The following is a 17,407-nucleotide window of genomic DNA, read 5'->3' as shown; positions in this document are numbered from 1 at the left end:
AATGACCAACTTTCTCTGTTTGCCTAGGATTCTCTTAGTTTCAGCACTATACTGCCTACATCCTTAGAAACCCCACAGTCCCAAGAAAACTGGAATTGTTGGTCACCCTAATGGAACCCCAAAACAGCTCTGGTACCTGAATAAAGTACTTTTAGATCCAAGTTATCTACATGATGGTTTCCTACTAATTAAAAAGATCTTTCCTTCTTAAAGGAAATGTGTTTGTATGTGTGTGTGTGAATCAAAAAGGGAGTTTGTATTATTCTGTTACCCATAACATATAGCCATTATATTCTACTTGATCAAATCAGGATCATAGATATATATTTGTTTTGCTTGTCTTAAGTCATATAATGGGTAAGTTTTATTAACCCAACTGGTTCTATCGATGCCTTCATTTATTAAGCATTTTTAAAGGATTTTATTTATTTATTAGAGACAGAGAGAAAGCATGAGTGGGGGGAGGGACAGAAGAAGAAGAGCAAGCCGACTTCTCTGAGCACAGAGCCTGATCATGACCTGGGCTGAAATCAAGAGTCAGATGTTTAACTAACTGAGCTACCTAAATGCCCTCACTTATTAAGCAATTTTAATTCTCAAAGGATTGTTTATAGTCCATGGATTTTTTTCACACTAATATATTCCATCATTTATACTGTGCAAATATTTTCACATTCATTATTTTATCACATATATTTACTACAGCCAAATTTCCTATGAGGGATATAGAAAAGTCATTAAGTCATTCAGTAAGGAGCAGAAAAATGAAAGATTTTGAATATTTTTATTCCTAGCTTAGAATTCATTTAATTTTCATCTGTACAAGCATAAATTTTCTATTTCTGCTTAGCAAATTACCACAAACTTTGTGACTTAAAACAACCCCTATTTGTTATATCACAGTGTCTGTAAGTCAGGAGTCTAAGCATGTCTTAGATGAGTCTTCTGCTTGAGGTCTCACAACGTTTTATTCTAGGTGTCAGCAGGGCTCATTCTCATCTGGAGTTGAGTTCCTCTTCCAAACTTATTCAGTCACTGGCAGAATTCAGTTCTTCCAGCTGTAAGTCTGGGGCCCTCTACTCCTAGAGGCTGCTCTTCTCCAAATGTGAGTGGCTAGGCAGTTCGCAACATGGCATTTGCCTCTTGAATGCCATCAGGACAGTGTTTTCTTCATGAAAGTGCCAAACCCCATTTTGAGAGTTTTCATCTGATTAATTCAGACCTACCCAGGATAATCTCCCTTTTGATGAACTCACTTTTGATTAGGGACTTTAATTATATCTGTAATATCCCTCCTCCTTTTCTATATGATGGAACAACAATCACAGGACTGATATTCCAATACCTTTCCCATATTCTGTTGGTTGGAACCAGGTCACAGATTTTACTCACACCCAGGGGGAGTAGATTACAAAAGGGTATGATTCATTGGGGGTCACTTCAGGGTGTGTCCAACACAAGAGGTAAGTAAATAAAATATTGAACAATTGAAAAAACAAACCTGAATCATCATCCACTCTGTGATATTGTCATGTTGCAGATTAGCAACTTGAAGGAAAACATGGTGTATCAGTTTCAAGTGGCGGCCATGAACATCGCTGGGTTGGGAGTACCCTCAGCAGTAAGTGAATGCTTCAAATGTGAAGAGTGGACCATTGCTGTTCCAGGTAAACCATGAAAACCATTTCTCAGCACTCAGGCTTGAGGTATCTTCCAAAAGAACCTACTGCTGGGAAGTAAATTTAAGTGCTACATAGACAGTTTCTAAGGGAAAAGAGTTCTCTTGGCCCCTTATGTTTACCTGAAATATTTCTGTAATCCTATCAAATAATAGGCACTAATATAAAACTGACTATAATTTCATGTGCTTATATTCCAAATACATCCTAGAGCCCTCAGAGTTATATCTTTCTGCTTGGAATAGGATTAACAGAAGCACACAATCTGAGTTCTACATTATCATTTAAAAGGAATTCTGATATTTTTTTGTGTTGCTTAAAGACCATCGAAGGGCATCCAACTTGTATCCCACAACAAAATACCTCAAAAATTTCTTCCTGTACTTCCTAATTCTCATGTATTCTTCCATATTGCCCTGGAACCTTTCACTTATCAATCTCCAGAAATCTCTCCCTCCAAGCTCAGCCAATGTGACTCCTCTTCCTTGTCTCTTTCCTCCCTTGCTTCTAGCTCTTTATGATATTATGTAGGTGGACTTAACATGCCTGCCTGGGACTTAAGTTCTGGACTTTCTTCACTTAACTCTCTCCACTTACTTCTCCAGTCATTTTGTTCTCTCTCCACTTTTGTCTCAACTCTGCATCACAACAAAGTTCCTGGAACCTGGCTGGAAATATTCTCTTATGGAGGTTGCCATAGTGGGTGGTTGGCTGAACAGGGAAGAAAATGGGGAGAAGGGAGAAACAGTTACCTGTGCCTTTTAAAACACAGCTACAACACTGAACAAATTAAAAAATTGAATACAAACAAATTTACCAAGCCATTAAATTTCAAACTAGCCACGTTAATGTATTTAGTGGGTGATTTCATTTTGCTTCCAACAGTACCAACTTCACAGACCCAATGAGTGCCACAGGATGACTAGATTCTCCCACTTGGGCTTAATATGCAGGATATGTATAACACCAGTATCGACCACATTAGAACACAAGGCCACCTGGAGCATACTGGGTGGATCCAGCCATGTCCTTGATACCACCCTCTTCCTCTATGTGAAGCCCTAGTGCCCTTGAAGAACCATCAGTTTTGCCTTTGCTTAGCTTATATTTGCATCACTTCTCTATCAAATTTGAATAAAAAGATTACAAGAGAAACCTAAGAGAAGTTCAAACACTCACTCAACTTTAATAAATATAAGAGGCAAACATGCAGCCTTTTCTCGCACCTCCTTAAGCCAGTAAATATTTCTTAAGCTCTTTCTGTCACCTACACAAAAGTGGACCCGTTTTTAAATTCTTACAATTCCTGAATAAAATTAAAATATAAGTGACTAGAAACTCAGAAATTCTGAGCAGGCCTGTGGAAAATGTTTTGATTGAGAGATATAGTTAGCAAAAGAGGTTTGCAGGATGAGTGCTACCTTTTTGGATGCCTCACTGGGTTCTGAGGATGGCACAAGAAAATTATTTAGAAGCCCTTTGCAAAACAGAACATGACACACTATTATAAGGTATTGGTTATTTTTTAAATCTGTTACCATATTATTTAAACCTTGGTGGAAGGCAAGGATGACACATATCCGTGATCGTTAAGCCAAGATATAGGGCCCCACAAATATTGAGCTATCAATTGCAAAATGCCAAAGCATAGCATGGTAGAGTCTGTGTTTGTAGCTATGAGTCAGTTTAGGTGATTTTGATTGGTTGGTTAGAAATCAGTTATTTAAAAGAAAAAAAAAATAGGAAGAAAGAAAATAAATATATCACTTACATAGCAGCTGGTGGTCATGGAAAGATGTGGGATATCACTTAGTAGTTTGGATTCTCCCAAGACTGCAAACAGCACATGGACAAGGAGAACATTTGGCTTTCTTCCTGAACAGGTTGATCAAGTTACTTGGCTTCTCTGAGCTTTCTGTTGTCTTAAGGATGAATGAGACAAATAAATATAAAGTACCTAGCAGTGTTTAGCTGGGGCCTATGGGATTAATTGTATCTTTTCATGAAAGTTCTTTGTAAACTGTAATTGTAGTTTGCTTTTGCTCCTACATGGAATATATGCCCTATGGGAAAGATTTCCCTCTAAAAGGGAACTATTTTGTAATATATTACTTTTTCTTGTAAAAAAAAATTACTATCTATATTCATATGCCATCAAAGAGAGTTGCTTTTTTCATCCTGATTTGAGATTTAGGGAAATTTTCAGATTGCCATCTAAAAGTAATCTTAAACTGAATTTGCAACCACATTAAACTCTTCTGATAAAAGATGAGGACCACAAGCCCAAGGACACCCTGAAGGCAAGTTATCATCCAGCCTCTGGGGGCCACCTTGAATTGGCTCTAACTACCTGCTGCCCAAATAGGGACTTAGTAGGTTGATGTAGAGCCATTGAGGAAACTTGATACAAAATGACCACAAAATACCTATTTTTATAGGATTGATAGACTTCACAAAATAACACTGGATTCAGCTTTAAGACTTCAAATGTGGTTCTAGATTTATATGTATTTGAATTTTCTCATCTATGTTACAATTTTTATACATTGGTCTCTCTCTCTCTTTCTCAGGACCCCCACACAATGTCAAATATAGTGAGGTTAGGAAAACCTCCCTGGTTCTGCAGTGGAAGCCTCCAGTCCATTCTGGAAGGACTCCGGTCACTGGGTACTTTGTGGACTTGAAAGAGGCCAATGCCAAAGATGACCAATGGCGAGGACTCAACAAGGCAGCTATTAAAAACACGTACCTGAGGGTAAGAGGGTGTTCAGATTTGGATAAACCTTTTTTAGAAAGACAAATGTTCCCCTAATGATAATAACTTTAAAATTAGATAAAACACAACATTTCTGCTTTGATATATTTCTTACATTGGGCTCCTGCTAAGATCCCATTTGGCAGCAGTTGGGGTTGGGGGAAGTTCCTGATGCTTAAAGCCATTTGGTTCTATTTAACCTGAATCCCAGAGCCTAGCTTTGCAAAACATCCACAAGCTCCCTCCTCTCTCTTTTTTCCCTCCTTGCCTCTACTTACCCACCTTACATTTTTATTACAATCTTAGAAAGGTGACTTTCTCATTTCTACCTCTGATTTTTTTTTTGAGTTTTTTTATTTAAGGGTGTTGTTTTCATAGCATTCATGCCAGCAAGGCTTTACCTGCTGATTCCTTTGAGTCACGGGCTCCCTCCTGCTTGTGCTCACATGAGCTCAGAGGAAAGTGGAAAGCGTTCACTCAACTCTTGACCTAATCCTTACTCTTATCTACGTCTTTGCCTTCCAGATTCCTTTAGTGTTCTAGTTGAACAAATTCCATAATTATCTACCAAAGATTATTCTGCTAAAGCCACTGAATCTCAATTGTAACAAATGGGTATCTCAAAAGAATGTTTTTCCCTATGTCACCAGTGACACCAAGAGACCCTTAATCCACACCAGGGCTTCAGAAAGTGTGGGGAATATGATTCTGACTCTTATTACTTAGAATAAAGTGTGGCTTCACCACAATTATTCAGAAAGCAGCACAGTGCATTTATTTTGCAGCTCTATCTGTTGGCAGAATAAGCCATTGCCTAGACAGGTGAGACTTAGAAGATACTCAGGGTATGCCTGCTATAAAAGTTATCTTCCATTGACCTGCCACTGTGGACTAAAGTCCATACCATCTGTCAGCCACTCTCCAGAGATGAGGTATTTACTGTCCCCATAAAAAAATATAAATATGTCCTCTAAGAGAGATGACCGTTAAACATGCCATTAACTCTCAGGATATGCTAATGACCTCCCTGACAAAACCTTGAGGAGGTAAGAAAGGTCACATTTCATGGGGAAGAGAAAAAGATGAAGGAAGGTCAGGAACTTAGCATGCTGTTGGGTTGGGTAGTCCAAATGAGTCAGGAGGCCTCTAGATTCAAAGAAACCCCCAAAGGACAGTGTAAAATAAAAGTCAGATACATCCTGTTTATTGGTGGTGTGTAATTATTCCCAGAATAGTTTCCAAATTTTCAATTTGCCACAGCACAGGATCCCAAGAGCTGACATTGGACTTGACTCAGGTTAAACAATACAAGGATGAGAAGCCCAGAAAAGATGGGCGGGAAGAAAAAGGAATAGAATTTAAACATATCAAAGAATGGTTAAGGTCACTCATTTGAAAAAAGAAAAAGAAGAAAGGCAAAGACAGAGAGAGACAGAGAGAGAGAGAGATTGACACTGAGGTTAAATGTACCTCACAAACTGGGAGGTGAATTTTCCATAAAGAAATTATTTTAGAGTTTGTCTACACTTTTTTTTTTTTTTTAAAGATTCTTATTTATTTATTCATGAGAGACACAGAGAGAGAGAGAGAGGGGCAGAGACACAGGAGGAGGGAGAAGCAGGCTCCATGCAGGGAGCCCGACATGGGGCTCGATCCTGGTACTCCAGGATCACGCCCTGGGCCAAAGGCAGATGCTCAACCGCTGAGCCACCCAGGCTTCCCTTGTCTACACTTTTTAAAGTGAAAGTAGACTTACTGACTTCTGATTATAAAACCGACACATGCTCATGATGAAAAATTCAAACAATATGTAGAGATGTCCTGTAATCTTCATACCCACTGTGATATAGATTCACTCTTCCAGGTATCTTATATCCAGAAAAATTTCAAGCCTGAAATGGAGAAAAAAATGTACATATTAAAAGGTTTAATCTGAAAGAAAGTTTAATCTGGTAAACTTAAGTGAGGGTGGGAGACAGTTCCACAAACGGGAGAATTTGAGCTCTACAATGAAGTAGTTCATACAAAGGAAAACCACTTGTGTTTAAAGGACACAGAACACCCATCATTTCTGTTCCTGCTTCTTCCAGGTACAAGGCCTCCAGGAGGGCGTTAGCTACGTGCTCCGTGTCCGAGCCATAAACCAGGCGGGTGTCGGCAAGCCATCGGACCTCGCTGGGCCTGTTGTGGCAGAAACTCGTCCAGGTGGGCTTTTACGTGAAAACGTAAAACTTTAATGAAAAAGTTAATCTCATCTGTGTAACATACCAAAGCAACATTCAATCTTACTTTCTATGTTTTTTCCTAATTTTCAAAATTATCCGTTTATGCTATCTGAATAGTTGGTAAATTTGGCCTGCGGACATGAGTCATTTATTGCATCACGGGTGCTCTTAAAACAGGAGTAAACCAGATTTGAAGTGATCCAGAGCTATTCTGATCTATATCTAAAAACAGGGAAGGTCTTGATCAAATGATGCTTTCTGAACTATTTCAAGCATACTTTCCTGGGGCATTATTCCCATTATTATACTGTGGCCATTAAGTCCTACAAGAATATTTTCCCAGTTGTAGAAGCTGGACAGCCCAGTGAACAAGCACGATTCTTAAACAAAAGCAGAATTCATATAATTGTAGCTATTAAGCTCTAGGGGTCAGCGAATGTTTTCTGTGAAGAACCAGATAGTAAATATTTTTGGCTCTTGGCCATATGATCTCTGTCACAATACTCAACTCTTCCATGGCATAAAAGCAGCCATAAATAATATATAAACTTGTGAGCATGGCTGTGTTCTAATAAAACTTTATTGTGCCAGTTATATACATTATATATTGAATGTATTATGAAACTTAAATTTTAAGTAATTTTCACATGCCTTGAAATATTTTCTTTTTATTTTTTTTCAATTGTTTCAAAATTCAAAAACCATTCTTAGCTTGTAGGCCATACAAAAAGAGGCAATGAGCCAAACTTAGCCTGCAGGCCATAGTTTGTTGACCCCTGAGGTAAAACTAATAGCAGTTTTAACTGGATGATCTGTGGAGTGGAAGGATCTTTCACTTCCCAGTTTTAAAAGGTGCCATGATTGGACTAGGGAAGACAGTCTTTCCCCTTTATTATGTGAGCAAAGTTTACAGTGTTCATTGTGCAAATAGTTTCAGATTATTACCTAATAATTATTTGTTTTGTCATTTAATCTTTAGTGCTATTCCAAGTTAGTATATATTTCAATTCATAGAAGTTAAGAAAAAAGCACTGTAATGTACAGCATAGGCAATAATTTTGTATACCTTGTAGATGGTTAAGTAGGCCTATCAAGGTGGTCACTCATAAGGTATAAAAATATTGAAACACTACCTGGTACACATAAAATTAACATAATATTGTGCCAACTGTTTTTAACTTTAAAAAAAGCATTGGAGGGATCCCTGGGTGGCGCAGCGGTTTGGCGCCTGCCTTTGGCCCAGGGCGTGATCCTGGAGACCCGGGATCGAATCCCACGTCGGGCTCCCGGTGCATGGAGCCTGCTTCTCCCTCTGCCTATGTCTCTGCCTCTCTCTCTCTCTCTCTGTGTGTGTGTGACTATCATAAATAAATAAAAATTTTTAAAAAAAGCATTGGAAATGAGAGAGGATAAAAATGTATTAACCACTTATTTCAAGTTAGCCTTCATTCTAGTCCAAGCACATTCACTTCAACACACCCTGATTTTTAGATTAAAATAAAGAGTAGATATATAATGTGATATTTATTTTTATGATAAGGAAAGAAAGTAAATGTAAAAACCTTTGCTTTCACTGAATATTACTTGAAAAGTTTATCAAAAATATTCTTTTAGTAAATATCCACCCTTCTCATCCTTTTACTTCATAACCTACTTTATACTATTCATAAGTACCCTCTAAGACCTGGGTGTGAAAAATAACCTTACACACAAGTGTGGAAGTTGTCTGGACAAAGTGCTACACCTCATATAAGTACCTCCTGCAAAATTTCATGAGAAAACAGGAGAACGCTAGGAACATATATGCCAGGTAAAAGGCAACACATGAAGACACCATGATATATGTTCCTATAGGAATCAGACTCTGAAGTTGCCAATTATAAGGAAATAGGAAGAAATGGACATGCAAAAGGATCAAACTGCAGACTCTTGTAAGAACAACATCTGGGTTACCATAGAGATAAACTCTTAACCTAATCATTGATAAGTTAAAAGCACCCTTGAGGCAGTAGATTCCAAATCTGATTAACTGAAAAAGGTTAAATTGATCTCTTATCTTCTCATCAATAGCCTCAGAGTGGCAGGTAGCCAGGCATGACATTAATAAAAGTGTCACTATGGAAGTTTTACCACCAGAAAATGATCTTCTGATTAGCACATGGGTGAAGAGTTTTGTTTCACTGATTTGGAAGTCATTTTTTGTGGCCATTTTATTCCCAGAATAGAACTACAAAGAACAGCTGCAGACACTGATCCGCTAAACAGCACCAGATTAAGCCTTTGGCTCACAGCCTGGAAAAGAATCCTAGGATGCACAAAGTCAAAGTGCTTCACCATGAAGGAGCACTGAAACCCAGGAGACATGTGGATTCATTCATATATGCAATGCACATTTATTCTTGGGACATACATTCCTTAAGCAGCTACGATATGTCTGTATAATATGCATGGGCAACAGGAGCAGAGGCTCGTGATACTACTGTATACCAGGCTTACAATCTAGGTGGAAAACTCAGAGTTTACAACATGGTGTATGATGAGAGCTATGATGGATATTCATCAAATATTTCTTATACTTGAATAGTCTATAAACTGGGGTTTCGTAAGTCCCAAAAGAACTTATATATATATTGTAAAGTTGTCTATATAATAATTTTGTTAAATACCAATATTTTACTTTTACCCAGATATTTATTTTATGTTAGAATGAATAGGGCAAGGATGGGGAAGCATGTTATCAATTTTAAGATTTAGGATGTTAAATTTGGATTGCTATTGCAGAAGAACAACTTCTTTTGGAATATATTATTAAAATTTCAGAAAATAAAGCTCATCGTGTAACAGCAAACCTCAAATAGTTCTAACAAGAAATCACAAGTGTAATTTGAATTGGAGCTGAAAGTTAACTTAATCCACCAGGGTTGGGAGGATCACTGGTCTCCCACTGAAGTCAGTGAATATGCTAGCAGATGTAACTCAGCCACTGCCAGAAAGTTGAATTGTTTTGCCAATGAGGAACCAGAAAAATGGACTTGTGTATCATGCTTCTATTAAGCTAAAAAAAAAAAAAAAAAGAAAAAGAAAAAAAAGCCCATATGAAGAATAAGCTGAAAAATATCTAGTATAGAATTGTTGGTAAATAAAAGGTAATTCTATTCTTGATATTTGATATTTTTAGAATAGTATCTGTGTTGATTGCATCAAGCCTGGGGTGGAGGTGGAAGTGGAGAAAGGTGAGCCAGATCAGATGGGAGGTGAAAGAGAGACCTGCTAAGGTGTGGCAGGTGATCTAGAGGGCAAGAAATGACTAGGTGTTGACAGGCTGCAGGTATTCTTACCAGAGACTCAGCAGCAGGCAGGAAAATTCAAGTGATGGACAGGAGGGTCCAAACACAATACAGAGTCTCAAGCAGGAGCTGGGTGACCAGAAGTTAGGGCTTGGTCACCAGGAGCAAGGCAGGTTAGGAGAACACAACACTAAAAGGAATGATGAGCTGGGATTGAGTTGACAACCTCCTAACCAATTCAGGTTTCTGAAAACTGGTTGGTCACAGAACCTGGGAGCACTGAGGATGCAAAGATTTGCTCGTCACCTAGAGGTGGAGTCTTCAACGATTCTTGAGCAGGAAGTCAGGCTGACTCTTAAGCTCAGCTGGCTTCATTTAGAAAAGTTCCCTTGCATTTGTTTATTAATTATTCTCTTTCACTCATTAAAACAGTAGTTCTCAACCTTTGCTGTACATGAGAATCATGCCAGGGACTTTTTAAAAGTACTGACTCCATTCCAGACTTTACTGTACATCATTTATATCAGAATCTCTGGGACTGAGCCTGGGCATAGGTTCATTTTTGTTTGTTTAGCCACTTGGGTAATTCTAGTATGAAATCAGAGTTGTGAACTTTGCTTCACACTGTGGGCTCCTTTAAAACAGGAGCTGTTTATCTTTTCTCCCTGTATGTGGTACTTGGTACACAGTAGTCATTTATTAAAGGAGAAAAATAATGAATGACTACCATGTTTTGGCCAGTGAGTATGACTGTTTTATAGCCACAGAGCGTCAGCTTAAGCCTAGACATTTTGTAATGGGGGCTACAATGTGGGTACCAAAGTGATAAGTCAGCCAACAGTTTTGATCTTAAACATAGGAGAGTTAAGTATCACATGTGGCTGATTATATTAATTCAATTCTATCCCACTCTCCAGTTTATTATTTTTTCCAGTTTTTTTAAATACCACACACACACACACACACACACACACCATGAAAAAGGACAAATAGTTAAAGCTTGTAAAAATGATCTATTAATGCTGATGGAAAGACTATATGAAAAAAATTTGCTTATCATATTATGAAATATGTAGGAATATGAACAGTTTACTGTGATTTCACTTCAGCTTTTAAATTTTATTTTTCTTCAAATCATTTTTTGGAGTGAAGGGACAGCTACTTTCCAAATCATTCGTTTTAGTCCTGAGCTGCACCTTAACTCGTTCATATATTGGATGTGGTGGCAAGCCCAAAGGGACCATTAAAATGCCATTCTATACAATCTGGTATCCCCTTGTGTCCATAGTAAGGATTTGTGTAGGGTAGGGTTGAAGCAGCAGACTCAAGACAACTCTTCTTAAATCCTTTTTCGACCAAAATAATCACTTTCATTTTCTATTGCCAAATCTCCTGTGTTCTTAACTGAATTCTTCATGTTCCTTCATGTTCTCGAGCAGATTCGAAGGTCATTTTTTATTAAATCTAAGTCCTAACAGATTATGGTCCACTTTTCCAACCTAACTGTGGGAAAGTGGGATGGCTTTTCATCCAGATAAGACTATCCATAAGGGGATCCCTGGGTGGCGCAGCGGTTTGGCGCCTGCCTTTGGCCCAGGGCACGATCCTGGAGACCCGGGATCGAATCCCACATCGGGCTCCCGGTGCATGGAGCCTGCTTCTCCCTCTGCCTGTGTCTCTGCCTCTCTCTCTCTCTGTAACTATCATAAATAAATAAAAATTAAAAAAAATTAAAAAAAAAAGACTATCCATAGGGAAGGCTTTACTTTGACAGCAGAATATCAAATTTACTGCCTGCCAGGTAAGCATCTGAACCATTTTGATCATATATTAGTCAACTTTAGAGAGTGTGGCTCTTCCAACATTTATGAGTTCAACCATGATGTTACAGTAGGTCAGTGCTTGGCAAGAACTCAATTAGGCATGAGACATTCCAAAAAGAAAATTTCGGGATGTTGTAACTATACCTTTCTTAACTCTGACACTGCACCAAGTCCATCTACACAGGCATTGTTCAATGGATTAGCTTGGGGCCCATGAGAAATGCTGGCATTATGTTAACTAACTAGAATTTAAATAAAAACTTGAAACAAGACAAAAAGAACAAAGAAAAAGAAATGCTGGCATTATATTTGCTCTTGTTTTTTTCTAGAGTATTTATGAAAAGAACCATCCATTTGAATATCCTATATCTTTTTTTTTGAATATCCTATATCTTTTTAAAAATTGCTATAGAATTTTTTGCCCATTATATTTTAAGAACTCCTTTACTCAAGGAATTCCACTATTGAACTTCCTCTTAGATTTTAATATGTGGAAAAGTTAGCCCTTCCAGTTGGACACAGTTACTTCCTTCATCATACAAAAAGGAATTTACAAGCCAACATGTCCTTCCTTTTCAGATACAAGAAACTCTGAGCTCATTTTTAAGTTGTTTTATCTGCTTTTAAATTTTCCAAAAGATGTCTTTTTGTTTTAAACTCCTCATATTTATTCTTTGTTGTCCCATATAATTTCTTTAAAGTAGTTTCTACAAATGCTATTTTCTCTGTAAACCCAGAACATAGGAGGAGTCTACCTTTTTTCCAAAGGCCATCTCAATTCAATTTCCCATTATAGTATGATTGCAAAATACTTGGCTTACTAAGTCACTCTTTATAAATATCTTTATTCAAAGAACTATGTTAACAAATTAATTAAAACTATATAGTAATGGCAAGCTTTGAATTCGAAAAGCATTGAAAGATTGGATAGTATCAGTATCATAATGTGACAAATAAGAACAAGCTACAAATTGTTGCAGTGATCATTTTAAGACAATAACCTTGTTTTTTGTTTATACAATTATATTTTCACATTTCCTTGCAGTGTTACTTTGACTAAACACTGTGTTCTAATGAGAATTGCTATGGAGCTCAGGAAATAGGCTTATAACATAACTAGTTTATGAAATATTTTCAGTGAATTTGATTTTTCAAAAGCTGGAAATTATTATTACTTCTAGAGTGATTCCTTGAGCCAGTTGACACGTTACTGATTCGACATGAAAGAGATCAAGCTCTGGAATCCACTATGACTAGAATATTTTCTTGTTAGTACTATTATTTCATCTCATCTGTTTATCAAAATATTGGTTATACTTAAGCTTTAATAAGACAAGTTCAAATAAGGTAAACGTTGCCATTCTAAACTGACATTTTTCTTTTAAATCTGTTTTTTCAATCCAGTCTCTTGCACATGTAAATATATAGAGAAAATATGGAAGACAAAAATCCCAGCCCTTTTAGACTTTAATCCTATTATTGATAATCAAACACCAGTGCAACTTTTTGAAAAATGAAAATCCAATCAAATACAAGTCTTAGCAACTATTTGATTTTTCAACATTAAGTGCCAAATATAGTTTATTTTTAATTTTTCCTTTTACTTATATAAATTAACCAATAGCACTCACTATCACCACAATTATGTATGCATAATTTTTTAATTAAAATTCAAGTTACCTAACATATAGTGTAGTGTTGATTTCAGGAGTAGAATTTAGTGATCCATCACTTACATATGATACCCAGTGCTCATCCCAACAAGTACCCTCCTTAATGCCGATTACCCATTTAGCCCATCACCCTACCTACTTCCCCTCCAGTAACCTCACTTTGTTCTCTATAGTTAAGAGTCTGTTATGGTTTACGTCTCTCTCTGTTTTTATATTATCTTATTTTTCCTTCCCTTCCTCTATGTTTATCTGGTTTTTTTCTTAAATTCCATATATGAGTGAAATCATATGATATTTTTCTTTCTCTGACTTATTTTGCTTAGCATAATACACTCTAGTTCCATTCATATTGCTGCAAATTGCAAAGTGCTGAAAGGAAGAAACTTCTAACCAAGAATTTTCTACCCAGCAATGTTATCATTCAGAATTGAAGAAGAGATTAAGAGTTTTCCAGATAAGCAAAACTTAAAGGAGCTCATTACCACTACACTGGCCTTATAAGAAATGTTAAAGAGGCTCCTCTAAACCAAAAAGAAATGCCACTAATTAATAACAAGAAAATATAAGAAAGTAAAAATCTCACTGGAAAAGGTAAATATATAGTAAAGATAGTGGATCCATCCCTTATAAAGCAAGTATGAAAGTTAAAAGACAAAAAAAGTAAAATTAATTAAAAACCACAATAAGCCAAGAGATATGTAAATAAAAAATTGTAAAATGTAAAGTCAAAAATAAAAATATGTGGGTGAGAGAAAAATGCACAGTTTTGAAATATGTTCAAATTTAAGTTGCTATCAAGTCAAAACATACTGTTATATACATACAAGGTTATATATGTGAACTTCACAGTAACTACAAAGTAAAAACTTATAGTAAACATACAAAGAAAGTGAGAAAGAAACCTAAACATAAGACTAAAGAAATCCACCAAACTACAAGGGAAGAGAGAGAGAAAAAAAAGAAAGGAATGGAGAGGAACTTCAGAAACAGCCAGAAAACAATTAACAAAATAGCAATAAGCATATACCTATCAATAATTACTTTAAATGTAAATAGACTAAACCATCCAATCAAAAGATATAGAGTGGCAGAACGGCAAAAAAAAAAAAAAAAAAAAAAAAAATCCCCCCAAAAACAAAAAAACAAAAACCAAGACCCATTTATATGCTGTGTACAAGAGACTCACTTCAGATCTAAGACATACGCAGACTGAAAGTGAAGGGATGGGAAAAGACATTCCATCCAAATGGAAACAAAAAGAAAGCTGTAGTATCAATACTCATACCAGACAAAATAGACTTTAAAAAAAGGACTGTGATAACAGACAAGGGCATCCAATCATAAAAAGGTCAATCCAACAAGAAAACATAACATTTATAAATATATATGCAACCAACATAGGGGCATCTAGATACATAAAGCAAACATTAACAGACCTGAAGACAGAACTGACAGCAATACAAAAATACTAGGGGACTTTAACACCTCACTTACATCAATGGATAGATCATCCAAACAGAAAACTAATAAGGAAATATCAGCCTTAAATGACACATTAGACTAGAGGGACCTAATAGATATATGCAGAACATTCCATCCAAAAGGAACAGAACAAACATTCTTCTCAACTGCACATGGAACACTCTCTAGAATAGATCATGTGTTAAGTCACAAAACAAGTTCCAGTGATTCAAGAGCATTGAAATCATATCAAGCATTTTCTGTGACCACAATCTTGTACAACTAGAAATCAACTATAAGAATAATACTGGAAAAAAAAACACAAAAATGTGGAGATTAAACAACATGCTGGTGAACAACAATTGGTTTATCAAGATAATCAAAGCAAATCAATAAAAAAAAAAAAAAAAAAAAAAAAACCTCGAAACAAGTCAAAGCAGAAAATGCATACCAAAACCTTTGGGATGATACAGGAAAAGTGATTCTTTTTTTAAGATTTTATTTATTTATTCATGAGAGACACATACAGAGAGAGAGAGGCAGAGACACAGGCAGAGAGAAAAGCAGGCTCCATGCAGGGAGCCTGATGTAGGACTTGATCCCAGGATCCAAGATCAGCCCCTGGGCTGAAGGCAGTGCTAAAATGCTGAGCCACCTGGGCTGCCTAGGAAAAGTGATTCTAAGAGAGAATACATAGCAATACAGGCCTAGCTCAAGAAACAAGAAAAATCGCAAATAAACAATTTAACTTTACTCCTAAAAGAGCTAGAAAAAGAACCAATGAAGCCTAAAGTCAGTAGAAGGAAGGGAATAGTAAAGATTAGGACCGAAATAAATGAAATAGAGACTAGAAAAAAATGGGAAAGATCAGTGAATCTGAGAACTGGTTCTTTGAATCAGTAAACAACATTGGCAAACTTTTAGCTGTACTCAACAAGAAAGAAAAAAAGAAGATTCTAATAAACAAAATCAGAAATCAAAGAGGAGAAATTACAACTGATATCACAGAAATCTGGAGAATCATAATCTCTTTTAATGTATTGTTGAATTTAGTTTGCTAAATTCCCACTGTGAATAAATCCCACTTAATCACAGTGGATACAAGGATAGTTCAAAACCTGCAAATCAATCCACATGATGCACCACATTTACAAAATTTAGGATAAAAGTATATGATCATTTCAGTAGATGCAGAAAAAGCATTTGGCAAAATTCAACATCCATTTATGATACAAGCTTTTAACAAAGTGAATGTAGATAGAATGTACGTCAACACAATAAAGGTCATATATGACAAGCTTACAGCTAGCATTATACTCCATGGTGAGAAGCTGGAAGCTTTTTCTCTAAGATCAGGAATAAGACAAGGATGTTCACTCTCACCATTTTTATTTAACATAGTGCTGAGCATCCTAGCCAAAGCAATTAGGTAAGAAAAAGAAATAAAAGGCATCCAAATTAGAAAGGAAGAATTAAAACTGTCACTACTTGCAGATAACATGATACTATATATAGAAAAACCAAAAGGCTCCGCAAAAAAACTATTAGGCCTAATAAGTGAATTCATGAAAGTAGGAGAATACAAAGTCAACATACAGAAATCTGTGATATTTCTATACACTGATAGCAAATTATCAGAAAGAAAAATTAAGAAAACAATCCTATTTACAATTGCATCAAAAAGAATAAAATGCATAGGAATAAATTTAACCAAGGAGGTGAAATTCCCATATTTTGAAAATTATAAGACACCCATGAACAAAAATTGAGGATGAAACAAACAAATAGATATACCATGCTCATGGATCGGAAGAGTTAATATTGTTAAAATGTCCATACTACCCACAGCAATCTACAGATTCAGTGCACTCCCTATCAAAATTACAAGGGCTTTTTTTTTTTTCAGAAGTAGAATCCTAAAATTTGCATAGAATTACAAAAGATACCAAATAGCCAAAGCAACCTTGAGAAAGAAGCACAAAGCTGGAGATACCATATTCCCTTATTTCAAACTATACCACAAAGCTATAGGAATCAAAACAGTATGGTGTTGGCATAAAAACAGACAGACAGATAATGGAACAGAATTGAAGGCCCAGAAATAAACCCCCATATATATGGACAATTGACTTACAACAAAGGAGCTGAGAACATACAAGAGAGAAAGGACAGTATCTTCCATAAATGGTGTCAGGAAAGATGGACAGCCACATGTAAAAGAATTAAACTAGACCACTATCTTACACCATACATAAAAATTAACTCAAAGTGGATTAAAGATGTGAATGTAAGACCTAAAACTATTCAATTCCTGGAAGGAAATAGGCAGTAAGGTCTATAACATTGGTCTTAGCAATATTTTTTATAGGTCTAATTCCAAAGACCAGGGAAACAAAAGCCATAAAAAAAATGTTATTACATCAAGCTAAAACCTTGTGCATAGTGAAAGCAACCATCATCAAAACTAAAAGGCAACCTACTGAATGGGAGATGATTTTTGCAAA

At 36.2% G+C, this 17,407-nt stretch overlaps 1 protein-coding gene and 1 long non-coding RNA gene across 7 annotated transcripts in view; one reads left to right on the top strand and one right to left on the bottom strand.

Moving 5' to 3' along the window:
- MYOM1 (myomesin 1) overlaps nucleotides 1-17,407 on the top strand; it is a 139,266-nt gene that overhangs the window by 82,465 nt on the left and 39,394 nt on the right. For all 6 annotated transcript variants that reach the window (XM_049111829.1, XM_049111831.1, XM_035718630.2 and 3 more), the window contains 3 exons: nucleotides 1,541-1,667; nucleotides 4,250-4,434; nucleotides 6,525-6,639. In XM_049111829.1, the coding sequence (XP_048967786.1) occupies nucleotides 1,541-1,667; nucleotides 4,250-4,434; nucleotides 6,525-6,639 (427 nt within the window). The remainder of the gene's footprint in view (nucleotides 1-1,540; nucleotides 1,668-4,249; nucleotides 4,435-6,524; nucleotides 6,640-17,407) is intronic.
- On the bottom strand, nucleotides 1,609-15,852 carry LOC118355192 (uncharacterized). The gene is made up of 4 exons (XR_004817169.2): nucleotides 14,937-15,852; nucleotides 6,191-6,326; nucleotides 3,451-3,601; nucleotides 1,609-2,390 (listed from the first exon to the last, which is right to left on the bottom strand). It is a non-coding gene; the product is annotated as an uncharacterized LOC118355192 (long non-coding RNA).

This window comes from Canis lupus, chromosome 7 (genome assembly GCF_003254725.2).
Source record: "Canis lupus dingo isolate Sandy chromosome 7, ASM325472v2, whole genome shotgun sequence".
NCBI lineage: Eukaryota > Metazoa > Chordata > Mammalia > Carnivora > Canidae > Canis > Canis lupus.
The sequence above is the reverse complement of the archived record's forward strand: the minus strand, read 5'-3'. Positions and strand labels throughout refer to the sequence as shown.